The 21,572-nt window shown below is 38.4% G+C and overlaps 1 protein-coding gene across 4 annotated transcripts in view; it reads right to left on the bottom strand.

The window, feature by feature from the left end:
• Positions 1 to 21,572, bottom strand: part of LOC127430262 (serine/threonine-protein kinase PAK 4-like) — a 39,218-nt gene that overhangs the window by 13,064 nt on the left and 4,582 nt on the right. For 3 of the 4 annotated variants that reach the window (XM_051679954.1, XM_051679953.1, XM_051679956.1), the window contains 6 exons: positions 7,461 to 7,682; positions 4,342 to 4,562; positions 3,808 to 4,243; positions 1,372 to 1,824; positions 937 to 1,070; positions 104 to 230 (listed from right to left, as the gene is read on the bottom strand). In XM_051679954.1, coding sequence (XP_051535914.1) covers positions 104 to 230; positions 937 to 1,070; positions 1,372 to 1,824; positions 3,808 to 4,243; positions 4,342 to 4,562; positions 7,461 to 7,661 — 1,572 coding nt within the window. In that variant the 5' untranslated portion in view covers positions 7,662 to 7,682. Of the gene's footprint in view, positions 1 to 103; positions 231 to 936; positions 1,071 to 1,371; positions 1,825 to 3,807; positions 4,244 to 4,341; positions 4,563 to 7,460; positions 7,683 to 12,628; positions 12,828 to 21,572 lie in introns of all 4 variants that reach the window. The other variant, XM_051679955.1, reaches the window with a different exon arrangement.

A 21,572-nucleotide genomic window follows, 5' to 3' on the forward strand; every position in this document is an offset into this window, starting at 1 on the left:
ATCTTTGTCTCTTTTATCCTGTACAGCAGACAGGGCAGGAGGACTGGGCATCATATGAGGTAATAAAGTGAATCTAGTCCTTTAAGAGAGGTGAAGGACTTACCCTGCCATCATGTGTGAGAAGAATAGAATCACTCTTAATGTCTCTGTGAATGACTCCCTGGGAGTGAAGAACAGAAAGCGCTTTCAAAACAGACAGACACACGGTGGCAATTTGCTCCTCGTTCATCCTGCAAACAACATAACACAAAAACAAAATCTTTGAAACTGTAGCTGATAAAACAATCATGCTGTATGACAGGTCGTAGTGGACTGCTGTGATACTCTGCCATCTAGTGGTGATGCACTATTGCAGTAACAGTAACAGGTTGGGTTAGACCTTGTTAATAATGTCTATAGACCATTTCAAGGACTACTTGTCAATTTAAGGAAGTGATCTCTTTGTTCCTTTAACATTTCCAGCTTGTTGTCAAACTGTTGTCCAAAAAAAAAACAAAAAAAAACAAAAAAACAGTGGGAGGTGCTTCACTCATAGTGACTAGCATGATTCATGTCAATACGATCAAAATACAACCTCATTATTAAAGTGTGGACCATGCTGTTCGGTGGCTGGATGCTCCCTGGATGCCTGCCTGGAACTAATGGAAATTCAAGTGTTTAGATTGCCAAAAAAGCAACCACAAATGGAAGCATGAACCACAGCAGTGAAACTGGAGATGGCTGAATACATGCAGTACTAACAACTGTAGCACATGTCTTATCTCTGGTAGGTGAATTAGCATTTTTGTTTCAGACTTTAAGCCCCCACTGTATATTAAAAACAAAATTGGGTGAAGATAAAAAAAAATAAAATAAAAAATACATCTGAAAACAAATGTGATGAAGAACAAAGTAAAAGAGCAATAATTTGTGATTCTACTTCTGAAAAAGACTTGCCTGGTATGCGTAACAATGTCAGTCAAAGCTCCGCCCTCAAGGAACTCCATGACAACCCAGAGTTCATCCCCCACCAAGTAACTGTTGTACATCTCCACCACGTTCTCATGGTGATAGTCCCGCATGATTACCACCTTAGAAACAAGAAACAAAGCAAGCAGATTCTATTTATTTAAAAATCTCATTGAGTGGTGCAGGAAGAAAAGTTTGATGAAAATCAACCAGCAATAGAAATGATCTCACAGTGTCTTTACCATTTATAGTCCCACCCACACAAATGCAAAAGCATTTCAAACAGAGTACCACAGTAAAATAACCTTTGCTCCTCTTATGGTGATTGGCATTTTTGTATTAGGCTTTAGGAAATATTATGAATTGCTTATTTACTTATTACCAATTAAAACTCTTGAGTAATCTCCTGTGGTTTGTGCTCACCTCGTTAAACAGCAATTCTCGTCGCTGCTGTTTTCGCAGGTCCATCTTCTTCACAGCCACCAGCTTGCCTGTGGTTTTAACTGTGGCGATACACACAATTCCAGTGGAACCTTCACCGATCTTGATGTAGTGGTCCAGATAAGTCCGTGGGTCCCCAGGGTCAACCACCATCTGAAGCGCAGCACGGAACTGCTCGTGAGAAACCCGCTGTGGCTCCCTCTGAGGTGAGCGGGTTTGCTGTGGTGGTGCAACCGGGCCTGATGGTTTTGGAGACGGGGGCATCGGCTGGCCATGAGGGGGTTCGGGCCCTAAGGCTGGGTGGGAGGTGTGATGCTGGGGCTCTGCTCTGTGCTGCCCCTGAGAGACAGTTTTACCTCCACTGCTGCCACTACGGCTTGGCCCAGTGGAGGGGCCGTTGTGGTTGGAAGGCTCAGATTTGCCTGGTTTTAAATCCTGCAAGCATAACACGGAAAGATGAGATCTTAAGGGAGTAGAATCAGGGTTCCCTTCCCATCTCTTTTGACAAAGAATTTCCATAACTTTTTCATGATATTTCCAGTTGTTTAGGATGACTGGATAAGGATTTTGACAAATTTACTCTTATGAATCAGACCAATTTGTGAATCGGTATGACTTAAAAGTTAAAAGAACGACCTAAAATCAGACATCACTATGGCTTAGAAGACGGTTTCAAAATATTGCATTTAAAATATTATTTAAGGAATATTTCAATACAAGTTAAGCTTTAATAATTGCTGAAGCTTTTATCATGGTATACGGTATTATCACGGTATTGAATAACATTACAAAAATGGGTTGAGCGATAAAACAAACTTTGTTGATGTTCTCTTAATAATAAGTTTGATTACTTTTTCAATACCAAACTGGCCTTTAAATTAACAGATAAAATTTAAAAAGAACCCTGAACGTTTAAAAAACTACCATCAACAGCATAGTTACATAGCACGATATAACATTAAGTTGAAGGCTAATGTTAAAGTAAGGCTAGACTAATTTTATGAAGCCAGCTACTAGGCTACAACAATAGTATGCATGTTTTTTTTTTTTCTGGATAGCAAGCCAGTTGCTAATATATAGCTAGGCGCTAGCTACAACTTTAACAACTGCAAGTTCATTCACACTGTATGGCAACATACGAATGCGTGGCATTCCAAATTAAAATTAATATTGAAATCATCATTGTGCCACACTGACATTATTAATTAATGAATGAGATAATTAGTATTATCAGATTCCAACTGTATTTTAGTTGTTACTACGAGACGCAAACTTTACTGTGTAACTAGCAGAGTTTTAGCGAACTACTCTTCCTTGAAAGCAAGCTACACATTATCTGCAAATAGCAACAACAGTTCACTTTCTTTGTCACCTTAGTTGTTCACTTAGCTAGTTGTCTCTTAAAAGTGTTGTCTCTTAGGTTTCAAAAACAGTTTGGAAAAACGAGCGGAACCGTTACAACTTACCTGTATCTTGCTGAACTGAACAGAATTATTGTCCCGAAGATGAGTAAACATGTAGGTCGTTGCCACTTTTCTCCCACATATTTGATACAAATGGAAACCATCTCCAACCAACAATCCCTCTGCATTTTTATGGAAGCCAAATACTTCCACACTTAAGTCTTAACCCATTACAACGCGGATAAAGGGTCGGCTGTGTTCCTCCTCTAGCCACATTTCTCTTCCACGCTGGTTTGTTTACATCAGAGTGCACGTGTCATTTGTGCCAGCTACATGCAGTGTTGTGAATCTTCATTCGTTAATAGGTTAAAAACTGATGTGTCAAACAATTTGGCCAAAACGGTTATCTGGAATTATTTACAGTATTTTGAAGTGCCCACGATAACAATATTGTGCATTTTAATTACCGTGATATACCGCATAACTGTCACATGCCTAATAACCACAAGACAAACAATATGCGTGTAAACATGATTTTAGTGTGATAAAATTGCTTGCTTTCCTTTTCTGTGTAAAGTTATGCCAATTTTATGACTTTATTGCCATGACGATGTAATGTCAACAAACCCTAAAACCCTAACATGACTATAAAAATGACAATTTAAGCAACTTTACAGCTCAAATAATACATGAGTTTTAACAGAAGATTTATTGTAAGTGCTTTTATGAATACATAAGCTTCACATTTCTGCCTTTAAACCCTTCAAAACTTGGCCACATTCACTTCCATTATAAGTACCTCACTGTAACCTCAATTTTAGTTTTTTGCTTTTAAAGAAAATTAGGGAAGAGTCTAAATAAATTTTTGTGGTTGATTTTGTGGTCAAATGCTGTCAATTGAGCTCAACTTGTACTGAACCCGGAATATTCCTTTAACATCCCCCCATATGCCTTTATAAATTTGTTTTAAATTCTAGAAACAAAGAGGAATATTTAGTTTGATCTTTCTGTGTACCTGACCAATGGAGTTTCTCCCAGTGTTGCTTTCAGAGCGTGGGTACGTGTTGAAAGGTCGGCCAGTCTGTTGTGCTGTCTTTATAACTCCCTCTGTAACAGGTAGGTTGGGGGTGCGGATATTTGGCCCAGAGAGTGGTCTCTTCTCACGGGGCGACTGTGGGCTGCCATCCCGCCCTGTGTAGCTGGATTTGGGCCTCTTATCATTGGCCCCCTCTCTCCTTACCACCTGATCATGGTATTCACGAGGTTCTCTCTCTCTGTCTCGTTCTCTGTACTGGGGAGGTAATGGCCCTCCTGACCAATCAGGTTCTTTGTATCTGCTGGGCTCCTGTCCGCGAGGCTGCTGGTGAGGTCGGCTATCCTCTTTGGATGAACGGACTGGGCGCTGAACCTGTCTGGGATCAGCACCTGGATGCTCCTGATGTGGTCTCTCCCTACATGGACAAAGATGAAAAGCACAGAGCACCTCAGTGTCAATATTGTAATTGTAGCCTATGGAAACTGAACATTCAGTTTGAAACTACGAAATCACCTCTCTTTGCTGTCTCCATAGCGTTCAGAGTGTCTGTATTGCTGGTGGGAGTGATTTCCGTTCTCATGACCCCCTCCTGATGATCCAGAGTCTCTGCGAGGCTGTGGTGGTGGGCTGTCTCGCCGCAGGGAGTTGGAGCGGATCACCGACATGGTCTCAAACTCATCCAGTAGCCATGTGAGAGAGCCATCGTCACCAATCTTACGCCCCCGTACGATTGCCTGTGCCACAGAGACATAGGTTGTAAGGAATTGAGGGCAGAGTGGTGATGGGGAAAAAGGAGACAGGATGCCTTAATTTCTGCAATGATCAATGATTGGGAATAACTGAATCTTTTATGAAAACACCACAGTTTTGCAGTGTACTTCTAATTAAAGAGACAACCAAATCTATGCCATTTTGGTGGCAATGTTCAATATGCTTAATTCAGACTTTTAATTCATATATTTAAAAGAGCACCCCATGAAATTGCTGGATGAGTACAGATTCCCGTCTCGTGTTGACACATTTGCTACTGAAATAGTACATTTGGATGGGACATATGGAAGGGCTTGCCACTTGGCCATTAGATACATCACAGCCATGAACTACATGCTATTGTGATTCAGAGGCAGAGGTATTAAGCCCAAAGTATACTTCGGTCAGAAGCGAATGCTAGGCATATAAACAGAACGCGTGAAGCAAATTGTGTCATCAACATGCATGTGGCCCGATTTTTCTAACTGTGCTTACTCTGAACGTACAGTATACGCATGCGCCTGGAATTATTTGCACTAATTAGTGGGTCCACAAGGTGGCAACATGCACAATTGACCCTATGCTGTCTCGAAGAAGCACTAGAAGATATAATCGAGGCTAAACATCAGGAGATGAAGGAAGAAACAACAGCCAATGAGCACGTCAAGAGGGTGAGTATGAGGAGATCAGGAGATACCTGCATTTGTAGAACTTGTGTCTGAAGGAATATAAAGACATTGTTATGGGTCTAAACTCCTGAACAAAAATAGTCCAGCATTTCATAGCAGTCATAGCGCACTTGTGCCAACCATCAGTGTTATTATAATTTTGGATTTTTTTAATTTAATTTTTATTTCGATATCAATCTATCATTTCAATTCAGTTTTGGTTTTTGTTTGTTTTCACAGTTTGTCTGTTTATTTTAGTTTCAGTTTAGTTCGTTTTTATTTTAGTTTTAGTATTTTTCATGGCTGCCAAAGCAGAAGCATTTACTGGTATCATTTAAAAATGTCTAGCACCATTACATTTCTCAGGGCAGTCTTGTTGTTACCTCCATCTATTTATGTAATCCTGTTTAATTTGGATTGTAAATGTTGCAAATTTTATAACATAGGGTGAATATGGGTAAAGTGACAAAGGACATTTAAACTTGATCCCCAATGTATCCAATTGAATCTCCTTAGATGATTATAAATAATTTCTTAACTAATCTTTGGGAAGTAAACAATTCAAAGTGATATTTCACCCAAAAATTAAAATTCTCTTATAATTTACTCACCCTCATGCCATACCAGATGTGTCTGACTTTCTTTCTTCTGCTGAACACAAAGTAAGTTTTTTAGCAGAATATCTGAGCTCTGTAGTTCCATACATCACGGGTACAAAACCTTGAAGTGCCAAAATGCACATAAAGTTAGCATCCTTTTTTTTACTGTAAATCTTGACATTAGCATTCTCATTGCCGATCTTTCCTGTACACTGCAATTGCAAGATTTATAGTGAAAAGGGAGTTACATTTTGGTCTGTTCTCACCCAAAACCGATTAGATTTCTTCAGATGACATGAATTAAACTACTTAAGGATTACTTTGCTACCTTTATGTGCTTTTTAGAGCTTCAAAGCTTCGGACCCTGTTGACTCTTGTTGTATGGACCTACAGAGCGGAGATATTTTTATAATATCTTTGCTTGTGTTCAGCAGAAGAAAGAAAGTCAAACACATCTGGGATGGCATGAAGGTGAGTACATAAGAGAATTGTAATTTTTGGGCAAAATCTCTCCTCTCTCTTTCTTTTTTTTTTTCCTTTTTAAGGTTTTAAATTGATGATTTTTTCATTGGGATGTGTGGCTAAGCTCATTTCATGACCACCGGTGGGAAAAACAATGGTAAATGTTTGTAAATCTTACATTATGATTTCTGATGTAAAAGTGTTTCAAGGTATAAAAAATTAATTCTAAATACTTTGTAAATATTTTCTAGAGAATAATTTTTACTCTGGGATTTGGTCAAAAGAGGGTCTTCAAAGGTTCTACTTCTCAGTATTAAGAATTTCTTCATTTTTGCTAGAAGGTAGAAGACATCCTAAGCTTTCTTCAAAGGTATAATGATAGGTTATGTGTGTTTGGATCATAATTAAAAGTGCCAAGAAATGTACAATTTCCAAAAGTGCCCTACTTTGCCCAAAACTAAAACTAAACTAAAACTGAAACAAATCAGAGATAATTTTATTTTAGTTAGTTTTGGAGTTAAGAAAAAGTATTAGTTTAGTTTTTTCAAATAATTTCAATTTTTATTTTTTGGTTAACGAAAATGGTTTTCGTTAACTATAACACTGGTATGTGCGCACAGTCAAATGAAGTTTGCTTTGAATGGCTAGTGTTCAACTGTGCACAGTTGCTTGGTGCTTGCGTCAAAACCGAAGTATACTTTAGGTGCTAGCGGGAGGAACATTCTCATTCTAGAGGGCATTATACTGGACAAAAATTTGGATATGTTGTGAGTGCAGGATGAGTTATCAATATGTTTGGCCCACTTTCCCAGAAGAGAAAGACTGTGTGTATAGATCTGCTTAAAGTCAACTTTTAGGAGAACACAGGACCTCAAAGTATCACACACATGTACTTAAAGCCACAAAACTCCAATTTTGATTTCATGGGGTCTTTAAAAGCAGCACTGTAAACATGCCCAAAAAACACAGCCACAATTTATAAAATAGCTCTGTTTATTACCAATAACTCATCTCATACAGTAAATCCAAAACTTGCTGCTGTAACTCACATTCATACACTAACTAACTGACAGCTTCAAACAAAAACATGTTACATAAAAGAAGTTTAAATCAGAATGCAAATGGACAAATAGACATGCTTTTTCATGCTGACCTTGCGTGGCTCTACAGTAGTGATGACTGAGGCATCGATGAATGGTTTGGGCCTCTTGGCTGTGTCCTCAATGAGGCTCTGCCACTGCCGTGGAAGCCCCACAAACTTCTGCTCTTGTTCATCAAAATCAGTGTGGACACGATGCTCAAAGTTGGATGGTGCCGAGATTTGGATGCGTTGCTTTTTCTTCTTGCTGAACATGGCTGCAGCAGAGCATCAGACCTAAGAGCAGGAAAGATGTCAAGTAATTTTCCACAAAATCATTTCAAAACACAATTGCATTCAGTGAAATTATACTGAGGGACATATGCAAGGAAAAATGGCCAGAAAATAAATCATAAGTAACTATCGACAGCTTTCACATTGACAACAAAATTCTGATCACAGAAAAAAACAATTCAGCTTATTAAACTGGCGTAAGAAGATCATCCATGTAAATGCACTAATGTTCATGTTCAGATTATTAATAATATCAACACTGATTTACATGATGGTTTTACCACTCACAAGCACTGACAAAAAGCTGCCATTATCAAATTCACAACCATGCCCTATTATTCACAGAAAACTTGAGAGTGCAATTAACACCTTGCTCTGTTCATTCACAAAACTTGGGAGATAGAGTCAGCTGTTCAAGTGAAAACGTCAGCTCTTTCACTTCACCTTTCTAAAGCATTAGTAACAGTCTCTTTATGCAATACAATACAAAGCTGTCTGGGTTTCCTGTACTTCACCTTCTCTCTGTTAGCCCTGCCCATTCTCTCTCTGTAGGTATCAGACACACTCCCAGAAACCAAACACTGGACTCTGATATGTGTGGGCCGAAACACCCTCCCACATCTGCCTGACTAAGCCTGGGAAATCTCAGCTGCTTCCTGGGTTGACGCAGCAGCAAGAGACATTTTTCAAAAGTGCAGGAGCATTTGACGTGTATCTGATTGTTGGTGAATATATCAGCTGGGGCATGAGGTCAGCCTCAGAAGTCTTGGAACCACTGTGAATTTAAAGTACTCAGTAGACATTTTTTGAAGTGCGTACATGAATTGATTTCCAACAGACTGAGGATAATGAAAACAGTTATGTGCCATTTAAAGGTTTAGAGTGAGCAAAGCACTGAGGACAGTCAGCTTATGTCATAGTGATCCTAAACAAAAGCCGTAGAGCTGGAAAATATTCAAAGCCGTTTCCTGAACCACATACTTACATATTTAGTTAGTGCCTGACCGATATATATTTACTTATATGCACAGACATGAAAATGTTTTTTCAGAACATATAATGCAGAAAACATTGCTTTAGAATTGGTGTCATAACAGTTTGTCCAGCAGCGCATGCTCCGATTCCATTGTTTACAGAGCTGAGCTGATGGTGGCTCTGCAGACAGGACGGAGTAAAGTGGTGTCTTCATGGTAAGTTGATAACTAGTTTGTGAAATACATACTGGAAAGTTAATAAACAATGACCCCATCATTTTCCTTTTTCAATATAACTAATATAGCATTATCCCTGTCCCTGACAACCATGTCACTCATGTTTATCACATCTGTTTGCTGTTAGCCAGCTATAGTTTGTCAGTGCAGTCAGTAATGTAGCAGATTGAAAGGTAAACATCAGAGCATCTATTTGCAGCTCAGCAGACAACGGTGCGGTGGTGGACTGTGTCTGTTGAGTGTTGATTTCACGCTACGTTGTTACCTAGTTGGAGAGACGCAATGCTAGAAAGTAAATAAAGTCCATCTTTTACTCTCCGTGACAACGAGCTTATAGCTAATTAGCTAACCACGTAGCCACTTTCATTGCTTGTCAGCTGAGTGGAAGCTAATGTGTAAACATGTATTCACCAAACTGTTTTGTTCAGGATTCACAGTTTGGTACCCCCTTCAACCGAACAATTCCAGTCTTTGCATTTATATAATGTAATATTTCGAATTTTATAAATGTTTTCCAAACAGTTTTCCACTGTTGAAAGTTGTACAGATTTTGCTGTTTTGGAAGGACATTGGTACTTCAATTTACCAAAGAGGCAGTCAACTGATCACAAAGTACACTGCGTGCCCAATTATTAGGCAAAAGAGTATTCTGATCTTATCATTATTTCCATGCACATTTTCCAACTCCAAACCATATAAACTTGAATGCTTATTGGATTCAATCATTTTCAGGTGGTATGTATTTGTGTAATGAGGGAGGGTGTGGCGAAAGTGACTAACACCTTATATCAAGGTGTGCATAATTATTTGGCAGCTTCATTAACTCAGGTAAAATGGGCCAAAAAAGAGATTTAACTAACACTGAAAAGTCAAATATTGTAAAATGCCTTTCAGACGGATGCAACACTCTTGAAATAGCTAAACTATTGAGGCGTGACCACCAGACAATCAAACGCTTTGTTGCGAATAGTCAACTGGGGTGCAAAAAACGCATGGAGAAGTAAAGGTGCAAATTAACTGCAAAAGACTTGAGAAGAATTAAACGTGAAGCTTCATTACAGGAACCCATTATCCAGGAACCCATTATCCTCCAATGCTACCATATTCCAGATCTGCAACCTACCTGGAGTGTCCAGAAGTACAAGGTGCCAAGTGCTCAGAGACATGGCCATGGTCAAGAAGGCTGAATATATTCACAAGTTGAAGTGTCAAGATTGGGCAAAGAAATACATGAAGACAGATTTTTCAAAGGTTTTATGGACAGATGAAATGAGAGCGACTCTTGATGGACCAGATGGATGGGCCCGTGGCTGGATCACTAATGGACACAGGGCACAATTCGAGTCAGGTGCCAGCAAGGTGGAGGAGGGGTACTGGTATAGGCTGCTATCATTAAGGTTGAGGTAGTTGGACTTTTTCGAGTTGAAGATGGACTGAAACTCAACTCTCAAACCTACTGCCAGTTTCTGGAAAGTACTTTCTTCAAGCAGTGGTACAGGAAGAAGTCCTCAGCATTCAAGAAGGCCATGATCTTTATGCAGGACAATGCTCCATCACAAGCATCCAAATACTCCACTGCTTGGCTAGCCAGCAAGGGCCCCAAAGATGCCCAAATAATGACTTGGCCCCCTTCCTCACCTGACTTAAATACTACTGAGAACTTGTGGGCCCTTCTCAAATGTGAGATTTACAGTGAGGGAAGACCATACACCTCTTTGAACAGCATTTGGGAGGCTGTGGCTGTTGCTTCAGTGAAAGTTGATCGTGAACAGATCAAGAAACTGACAGACTCCATGGATGGAAGGCTCATGGCAGTTATTGAAAAGAAGGATGGCTATATTGGTCACTAAATATTATTGAAAGGCCAAAAATGTTATTTAATTGTCATTTTGTGTTACTTATTTGTTGCACCTACTCTAAAAATTGAGAATAAACAATTGAGCTGGGAGAAATTCTTTTTTGTAATTTAGTTGCCTAATAATTGTGCACACTTATATGTTCCCCTGAGAAAGACAAAACTCACTTTTTCTTTGTTAAACATTCAGGTTTGAGGTTCAATAACATTTTGGATTGACTGAGAGCATTGTGTTTGTTCAACAATTAAATTAATCCTGAGGAATACAATTTGCCTAATAATTAGGCACGCAATGTATAGTCAGGACATTACTGATGTAAAAAACAGCACCATCACTATTTGAAAAAAGTAAATTATCAAATCTAGACAGGACCATTTCCAGCAGCCATCACTCCAACACCTTATCCTTGAGTAATCATGCTAAATTGCTAATTTGGTACTAGAAAAATCACTTGCCATTATATCAAGTTGAAAGCTATTTGGTTTGTTAAATGAAGCTTAACATTGTCTTTGTGTTTGTTTTTGAGTTGCCACAGTATGCAATAGACTGGCATGTCTTAAGGTCAATATTAGGTCAAAAATGGCAAAAAAGAAACAACTTTCTCTAGAAACTCATCAGTCAATCATTGTTTTGAGAAATGAAGGCTATACAATGCTTGAAATTGACAAAAAACTGAAGATTTCATACAAAGGTGTAAATTCTACCAGCTCAACACCAGTTTCATGTACAACAGTAAAGAGAAGACTCAGGGGTGCAGGCCTTATGGGAAGAATTGCAAAGAAAAAGCCACTTTTGAAACAGAAAAACAAAAAGAAAAGGTTAGAGTGGGCAAAGAAACACAGACATTGGACAACAGATAATTGGAAAAGAGTGTTATGGATCTTAACCACATTGAGATTTTTGTGGGATCAGCTAGACTGTAAGGTGCGTGAGAAGTGCCCGACAAGACAGTCACATCTATGGCAAGTGCTTCAGGAAGTGTGGGGTGAAATGTCACCTGAGTATCTGGACTAACTGACAGCTAGAATGCCAAAGATCTGCAAAGCTGTCATTGCTGCACGTGGAGAATTTTTTGATGAGAACTCTTTTAAGTAGTTTAAGAAGTTCTGAAAAATAAAAAATCAAATTGTAATAGTAATTTTTCACATTATTAATGTCCTGACTATACATTGTGATCAGCTGAATGACACTTTGTTGAATAAAAGCACCAATTTCTTTCCATAAGAGCAAAATCTGTACATTATTCCAAACTTTTGGCCGCCAGTGTAGTATAAATAAAATCATAAAATAGTGATAAACTATGATTTCCTTTTAAAGCTTTAAAAACTTAAGAATAACATGAAAAATAAAATATCAAATTATTTCTAAATAATTAAAATACTCTTTTTGGTCAACTTTACATTTACACTTTTCTTTTTTACTCATTTGATAATTTTTTAACAAAATTAAATGTATATATATTTTTATTATATTATGCAATAGTAAAATATTTCTTTCCTAATATCTTCACTTTAACAAATTATTTTAATGCTCTGATTAAACCTACAAGCCCTATTTGTCATGAAGTATTTGTCTTTTAATAATTTTATTACTAAACAGAAATAGTGTGCGTCTCCTCCTCTTTGTCACTGCATGTCATTAACACTGCATGTATGAACCAGGAACATTTGCCATTACACGATTGTTTATAGTGAGTGCTCTGCATTCACTATCAAAGTTTATACTTATTCGCTTATATTTTCGCTTGAGTTTGCCCGTGTGCCTCTGCTGTGCTGTCAGCACGCCCTCTTCAGGACAGGAGCTTGTTGACCTCCGAAATAGTTCCACACTGGAGGACTGTGATAAGAGGAGCACAAAATTAATGCATGCTGTAACAACTTACTGTGCAGCAGCTGCCAAGATGCACCCTGGAGCAACCTGGCACCGACAGCCTTCCTCAACGGCACAATGGTGACAGATTAACACTATGATCTCAGTAACTCGCCAGCTGTTCTGAGTCACTCCTCATCTTGGTGGGAACGTCACCGATCTGGCAGCTTTTACTCTAGCAGTAAATTAAAGTGATTCTAGAAGACTACAAGCTAGACAGGAACAGTAATAAAAAAAAAGAGACTGTCAACTTGCACCTGTGAGGTGGTGTCTTTGGAACAGGTGAGGTTTACACATAAGTGACAGAAGCAAGTGCTCTAGCAGAGATCTAGGGTACTGCAGGATTCCACCACACACAAGTGTGCACACAAGCACACCTATAGGCTTAGCCAATATTGTTTTGATGTAAAGCTTATTACAATTACTAAACATCATCCCTTTAATGAAATGTAGCATAATGCTGACACCACTGAAAATATTTGACTTGTCCTTCATTTATTTATATAAAAAAAACAATTATAATTTACTGTTTGACAATGGATGTAAATTTGGCAGGCCATAAACATTAAAAACACATAATTTATAAGATATTTAAGTATATCTACAAGCACAAATGTTTTCTGATAACATAACTCAAATGTGATCAAATCTTTATTGTACATGGTTTTAGTGTGATAAAATAGCTTACAGGGTTTACTAGCGCTGTGTGTCATGGCGACAAAGTTGTAATATTGGATATAATTTTACACTGACAAGGTCAGTGATTTCATCACACTATTACGTTAAGATGTATAACCTAATGTTTACATCTAATTGCTATACTTTTTTTTCCCTCCCCTTTTCTCCACAATTTGGAATGCCCAGTTCCCAATGCGCTCTAAGTCCTCGTGGTGGCGTAGTGACTCGCCTCAATCCGGGTGGCGGAGGACGAATCTCAGTTGCCTCCACGTCTGAGACTGTCAATCCACGCATCTTATCACGCGGCTTGTTGAGCGTGTTACCGCGGAGATGTAGCGCGTGTGGAGGCTTCACGCCATCCACTGCGGCATCCACGCACAAATCACCACACGCCCCGAGAGTGAGAACCACACATTATAGTGACCACGAGGAGGTTACCCCATGTGACTATACCCTCCCTAGCAACCGGGCCAATTTGGTTGCTTAGGAGACCTGGCTGGAGTCACTCAGCACACCCTGGATTCAAACTCGCGACTCCAGGGGTGGTAGTCAGCGTCAATACTCGCTGAGCTACCCAGGCCCCCTTGTTGCTATACTTTTGAAACAATGTGTATTTTACTGCTTATGGACTGGCCCCATTCACCTCCATTATAAGTGCCTTACTGTAACTGTGATTTTATTTTTATTTTTTTATAAATAAACAAGGGATGAGTTTCTGATAATCAATATTATGCTACAAATGCTGTCAATCGAGCTTAACTTGTATTGAACCCGCAACATTTACATTTATTTAGTATTTATTTTCTGCAAGAAGTGTTTACATAATTTTGGAAGTTTTCTGCAAGAAGTGTTTATTTTCGTTGCATTATTATATTATGTATTATTTTTTATGTTGTATTGCTTTGGGAAGATTGAGTTTCTGGAGGAAAGTTTATAGTAAAACTGGTCAACAACATGTCAGAATGAAATGTGGCATAATGTGAATTTTAAAACCAAGTTGGGTTTATTTGTTTTTTTACTTTGACTACTGTCAAGCTCCAAATAAAATAAAACTATATAAGAGGAAATGTTTAATTCAATGACAGAATTACCCCCCCAAAAAAAGACATTGCAATATGGTTATTTAATACATAAGCCAATTTGTATGAATTTTCCCCAAAACATTTACTGTATCATGATATACAATGCATGCAGAAAGTATTCAGTCCCCTTCATTTTTTTTGTTTTTGTTTTTTTGTTGCAGCCTTATGCTAAAATTTATGAAAAAATTCACATCAATCTACACTCCCAACCCCATAATGACAAAGCAAAAATCTGATTTTTGATAACTTTGCAAATTTATTAAAAAGAAAAAAACTGAAATATCACATTGACATAAGTATTCAGACCCTTTGCCATGACACTTCAAATTTAGCTCAGGTGCATCCCATTACTTTGGATCATCTTTGAGATGTTTTTACACTTTGACTGGAGTCCACCTGTGCCAAATTCAACTGATTGGACATGATTTGGAAAAAAAAAACAAACAAAAAAAAAAAAAAAAAATCACACACCTGTCTATATAAGGTCTCACAGCTGAAAATGCATATCAGAGCAAACACCAAGCCATGAGGTCAAAGGAACAGCCTGCAGAGCTCAGAGACAGGATTGTGTTAAGGTTCAGATCTGGGGAAGGCTACCACATTTTTTTGGCTGCACTGAAGGTTCCCATGAGCACAGTGGCCTCCATAATTCTAAAATGGAAATTTGGAACAACCAGTACTAAGAGAGATGACCAAGAAACCAATGGTCACTCTAGTTGAGCTCCAGAGATCATGTGTGGAGATGGGAGAAACTTGCAGAAGGATAACCATCACTGCAACACTCCACCGATCTGGGCTTTATGGCAGAGTGGCCAGACAGAAGCCTCTCCTCAGTGCAAGACACATGAAAGCCCGCTTGGAATTTGCAATAAAACAACTAAAGGACTCTCAGACTGTGAAAAACAAGATTCTCTGGTCTGATAAAACGAAGATTGAACTGTTTGGCCTCAATTCCAAGCGTCATGTCTGGAGGAAACCAGGCACCACTCATCACCTGTGCAATACCATCCCAACGGTGAAGCATGGTGGTGGTAGCATCATGGTGTGGGGGTGTTTTTCAGCTGCAGGGACTGGGGGGGGGGACTGGTCAGGGTTGAAGGAAAGCTGAATGAAGCAAAATACAAGAATATCCTTAATGAAAACCTGGTCCAGAGCGCTCAGAACTTCAGACTGGGCAGAAGGTTTCCTTCCAACAGGACAATGACTAAGCGCACAGCCAAGACTATGAGAGAGTAGTTTAGGGACAACTCTGTGAATGTCCTTGAGTGGCCCAGCCAGAACCTGGACTTGAACCCGATCGAACATTTCTGGAGAGACCTGAAAATGACTGTCCACTGACAGTCCCCATCCAACCTGACAGAGCTTGAGAGCATCTGCAGAGAAGAATGGCAGAAAACCCCAAATCCTCACACTCAAAAAGACTTGAGGCTGTAATCGCTGCAAAAGGTGCTTAAACTAAGTACTGAGTTAAGAGTCTGAATACTTAAGTCAATGTGATATTTCAGTTTTTTCTTTTTAATAAATTTGCAAAGTTATCAAAAATCTGTTTTTTGCTTTGACATTATGGGGTATAGAATGTAGACTGATGTTAAATTTATTTATTTATTTAAAGCATTTTAGCATAAGGCTGCAACATAACAAAATGTGAAAAAATGTAAGGGTCTGAATACTTTCTGAATGCACTGTATATCGTTATCATGATATAAAATTACTCATATCATGATATAAGATTTTGGTTATATCGCTCAACCCTAGTCACTTCCTGTGCTGAGCATCAGTGGCATCAGCACACAAAAGGTTTGGCATTTCAAATGTTTACAAAAGAGTTGAACGTGCTGAAAAAAAAAAACCTGAATCAATCAGGCTTTGTGCCAGACATTAAAAAGTTTAAAGCAGTTAAACTTGAACAGTGAAACAACACTTCCTGGTTGAGTCTGGCATTCCAGCCACATACCATTATGCACTGGTGAACAGTGAGAATGACATTTCTGTGGTCAACAGTGCAGAGATGGTCCCAGGCCAGAAGTCTCTGCAGCTTGGGTTTTAAAAAGCAGAGATACTGACTTTACTTAGGCCTTCTTAAAATGGCCCAAACAGTTTAAGAAATGTAACAGGTGATGATTTTTATATTTTACTTGTAGGATTGAGCAAGCATAGCAGAAACAGGCTTGCTGTGTTTGTTTTAACAATACCAATAGAGAGCATTGCAAATACAGTTTGACTTTGGAACTAAAAACTCTACCATTAATGGTTTTCTTATCAGACAAACCTAGTGTTTACAGAGCCATTGTCTGTTTAGTGAAATGTCATGATTGAAACAGTTTTGGTCAAAGTCATTAAATTATTGTTAGTATGTACATGTGATTTTTTTCGTTTTTTATTTTTAATAAATTTGCAAAGATTTCAAACAAGCTTCTTTCACGTTGTCATTATGGAGTACTGTTTGTAGAATTTTGAGGAAAATAATGAATTTAATCCATTTTGGAATAAGGCTGTAACATAACAAAATGTGGAAAAAGTGAAGCACTGTGAATACTTTCCGGATGCACTGTAAATGGAGGCCAACATTACCACTGAATCCATGAACTGTCTTCTGTCTGTGTGGCAAGGTTCAACACCAATACTGAAAACCCCAAAAGAAGCTTGATGTACCACTTGCATTAATTTGGAAATCTGGACCCTTTTTGTCAATTTTACTAATTGTTTTTTCACTCCAATTCTGAAAATCCTAAATCCTCTGGACAGCTGTGGCTCAGAAAAATTGTATTTTATGAGATTAATTAAACATGCTTAACACCATTTCATTAGCCCAATTTTATATACTGCCCTGTTTTGACACTACAACAATCAGGTTTGAGTGTTCAGAGTTCTACAAGGTCCCTTGAGAAATTGTTGAAAGGACGGTTCCCCCAAAAATGAAAATTCTCTCATCATTTACTCACCCTCATGCCATACCAGATGTGTATGACTTTCTTTCTTCTGCAACACACAATTTATGATTTTTAGAATAATATTTCAGCTCTGTAGGTCCATACAATGGAAGTGAATGGGTTCCAAAATTTTGATGCTCCAAAAAGCACATGAAGGCAACATAAAAGTAATCCATACGACCTCCAGTGTTTTAATCCATATTTTCAGATATGATAGGTGTGCGTGAGAAACAGATAATTTAAGATCTTTTTTGCTAGAAATTCTTCTCCCTGCACAGTAGGGGGCGATAAGCATGAAGAATGTGAATCACCAAAAACTCAATAAGAAGAATGTGAAAGTTAAAGTGGAGACTGACTGAGCAGGGAGGAGAATTTATAGTAAAAACTGACTTAAATATTGATCTGTTTCTCACCTACAACAGCTATATCGCTTCTGAAGACATTAGATTTAACCACTGGAGTCTTATGGATTACTTTTATGCTGATTTATGTGATTTTTGGAGCTTAAAAATGTTGGTACCCATTCACTTACATTGTACCAAAACAGCTGAAAAATTCTTCTAAAATCTTAATTTGTGTTCTGCTGAAGAAAGTCATACACATCTGGGATAGCATGAGGGTGAGTGAATGATGAGAGAATTTTAATTTTTTGGTGAACTATTCCTTTATAAAACATACATTTGTTACAGATTCTGTTTTTGCCCACAGAATAAAAGATAACACTGCAGTAGGGGTGGATGATATACCGGTAGACATGATAAACCGGTAGAAATTTCCCAACCGGTATACATTTTGGATTATCATCTCTATCGCGGTAACGCAAAATTGCCACACGGGAAATGTTAACAGCACATAAAATGTACGTATTACACACTCTGTCGGATAAATGGAGGAAGGCGGAGGGGCTGCTCGTTCCTCAAATTCATTTGAATGAGAAGATGAGAGGAGATTATGAAGGAAAAAGTGCATCCTCCATGGTGTGGAATTGGTTTGGTTTTAGAAAACACGATACCAAGCAGAAAACTGTGATTTGCAAGGTTTGTACATTGTGTATGTAAATATCCATGTGCGCGTATATATCAGTGGTCAGGGCTTCATGTGAGACTGGTGCGGACTGGTGCGAACTGCCAGACACATCATCGGAGGTGAGCTTCCCTCCCTCCAGGAAATATATACAAGGCGGTGTGTGAAAAAAGCTCGGAGGATCATCAGTGACTCCAGCCACCCGAGCCATGGGCTGTTCTCACTGCTACCATCAGGCAGGCGGTATCGCAGCATCAGGACCCGCACCAGCCAACTCCATGATAGCTTCTTCCCCCAAGCAATCAGACTTCTGAACTCTTGATCTCCCACGATCAAATACATCAGCACTGCACTTTATTACCCTTACTCTTATATCTCACACCGGTCTGTCATAAATTATATTATTATTATTATTATTATATTATGTTCTCTCTTAACAACTGACTATCAACCGACAGCTTGAATGTCAATACAGTACAATACTGTACATTCTATATATACTATATATACTTTTTTATATATTTTTATTGAATAATGTGTATCTATATAGTGCGTATTGTATACTGTACAGTGTATGTTATTATTTGTATATTGTTGAGTGTAATTATGTGTATAACAGATGTTTAAATTGTGTTGTGTTAATTTGATGTTATTGTAAATTGGTATATGTCTCATCACTGTCACGACTGCTATATTGATCGGAACTGCACCCAAGAATTTCACACACCATTGCATTTGTGTATATGGCTGTGTGACAATAAAGTGATTTGATTTGATTTGAGACTGACAGAAATAAATTTTCACTGACAGCTGCACGTGTCATTAGACGAAAAGTTTGTCAAGAACACGAGAAAAAATGACACGGATTCCGCGTCTGCGGCATGAAATTTCGCTTGAGCCACCATCAAAGCAAATTCAATGACATTCATACCGCACTCCAAACATGCCTCCCATCCAAACATGCGCAGCTGTGTTTTGTGCGAGTGTTTCAGACTGTGTGCGCAACACGCAAGAATACACAAGTATTGAAGTCATCCCAGTCCCTTCATTTGTGTTCCTGTGACAGAAAAAGCGCAAATCACACCGTTACTCATTCTGGTTTCTTTTGATGTCAAGTGGGTTTTTAAAATACACATCAAAACCCTTTCTAAAATTCTGTTTGAATGATGTTTGATATCAGGAAACAAATCAGCCATATTATCCTTCAGATATTTTATACTTCCTTTATAGATATTCCTAAAAACACAAAGAGCCTAATTAAATGTTTTATTTATGGATATTATTCATTATTATGGATTTATTTAAATGTTATTTTACTTTTTGCATTGCTTTGAGAAGATGTTAATTTTCTTGAGGAAAGTTACAACAACAATAGAAGAAAATTGGTGCACATCATTAGAATGAAATGTGGCTTTTATTTTTTTATTTGACTATGTTGTCAAGTTCAAAATAAAGAGAAAAGTATACAAGATGAAGAAGTTTTCATTTATAAAGTATTTAATTCACTGACTGGATTACTCAAAATTACACATTGTGACATGACTTGATATATATAATACAATTGCATTGATTTTTCAGAAAAATATAACTATATTGTGATTATCATGATATAAAATTACTCACTGTGATACAGGATTTTCGACATATCGCCCACCCCTACACTGAAGCTGCTATGTTTTTAAAAGGAATATTAATCCATATATATGTATAGTTGAAGTCAGAAGTTTACATACACTTAGGTTGAAGTCATTAAAACACACTTTTTAACCACTCCACAGATTTAATATTAGCAAACTATAGTTTTGGCAAGCCGTTTAGGACATCTACTTTGTGCATGACACGAGTAATTTTTCCAACAATTGTTTACAGACAGATTGTTTCACTTTTAATTGACTATATCACAATTCCATTGGGTCAGAAATTTACATTCACTAAGTTAACTTTGCCTTTAAGCAGCTTGGAAAATTCCAGAAAATTCTCTCAAGCCTTTAGACAATTAGAGGTGTAACTGTGGATGTATTTTAAGGCCTACCTTCAAACTCAGTGCCTCTTTGCTTGACATCATGTGAAAGTCGAAAGAAATCAGCCAAGACCTCAGAAAAAACATTGTGGACCTCCACAAGTCTGGTTCATCCTTGGGAGCAATTTCCAAATGCCTGAAGGTACCACATTCATCTGTACAAACAATAGTACGCAAGTATAAACACCATGGGACCACGCAGCCATCATCCCGCTCAGGAAGGAGACGAATTCTGTCTCCTAGAGATGACCATAGTTTGGAGCGAAAAGTGCAAATCAATCCCACAACAACAGCAAAGGACCTTGTGAAGATGCTGGAGGAAACAGGTAGACAAGTATCTATATCCACAGTAAAACGAGTAATATATAAACATAACCTGAAAGGCTGCTCAGCAAGGAAGAAGCCACTGCTTCAAAACCGCCATGAAAAAGCCAGACTACAGTTTGCAAGTGCACACAGGGACAAAGATCTTACTTTTTGGAGAAAATGTCCTCTGGTCTGATGAAACAAATATTGAACTGTTTGGCCATAATGACCACCGTTATGTTTGGAGGAAGAAGGGTGAGGCTTGCAAGCCGAAGATCACCATCCCAACCGTGAAGCATGGGGGTGGCAGCATCATGTTGTGGGGGTGCTTTGCTGCAAGAGGTACTGGGTGCACTTCACAAAATAGATGGCATCATGAGGAAGGGAAATTTTGTGGATATATTGAAGCAACATCTCAAGACATCAGCCAGAAGTTAAAGCTCAGTCGGAAATGGGTCCTCCAAATGTACAATGACATCAAGCATACCTCCAAAGTTGTGGCAAAATGGCTTAAGGACAACAAAGTTAAGGTATTGGAGTGGCCATCTCAAAGCCCTGACCTCAATCCGATAAAAAACTTGTGAGCAGAACTGAAAAAGCATGTGCTTCTCATTTCACACATGCAGCTGTGTATCACGTGATTGTCACGCGCGAGGCTACACTAGCAGGCTTCCAGATTGTGCTCCACAGACAGGAGAATGAAGAGCATGTGATCACTGGCACTACTCAATCCGGTTTCTCTCTATCACCAACAAACCTCAAAGCTTGCGTGACCCATTTGAATCCTACTGAGTTTTGAGTTGTTTACCTTAAAGCGATATGGAGGAAGTCAAACATCTCAAACAGTGAGAGAGCCTGACATTCTAACCAACACTGATGAGGAAAACAGCTAAAACAATGTCATGTGCCAAAAATTGT

The sequence above is a fragment of the Myxocyprinus asiaticus genome, chromosome 39, assembly GCF_019703515.2.
Source record: "Myxocyprinus asiaticus isolate MX2 ecotype Aquarium Trade chromosome 39, UBuf_Myxa_2, whole genome shotgun sequence".
Taxonomy (NCBI): Eukaryota; Metazoa; Chordata; class Actinopteri; order Cypriniformes; family Catostomidae; genus Myxocyprinus; species Myxocyprinus asiaticus.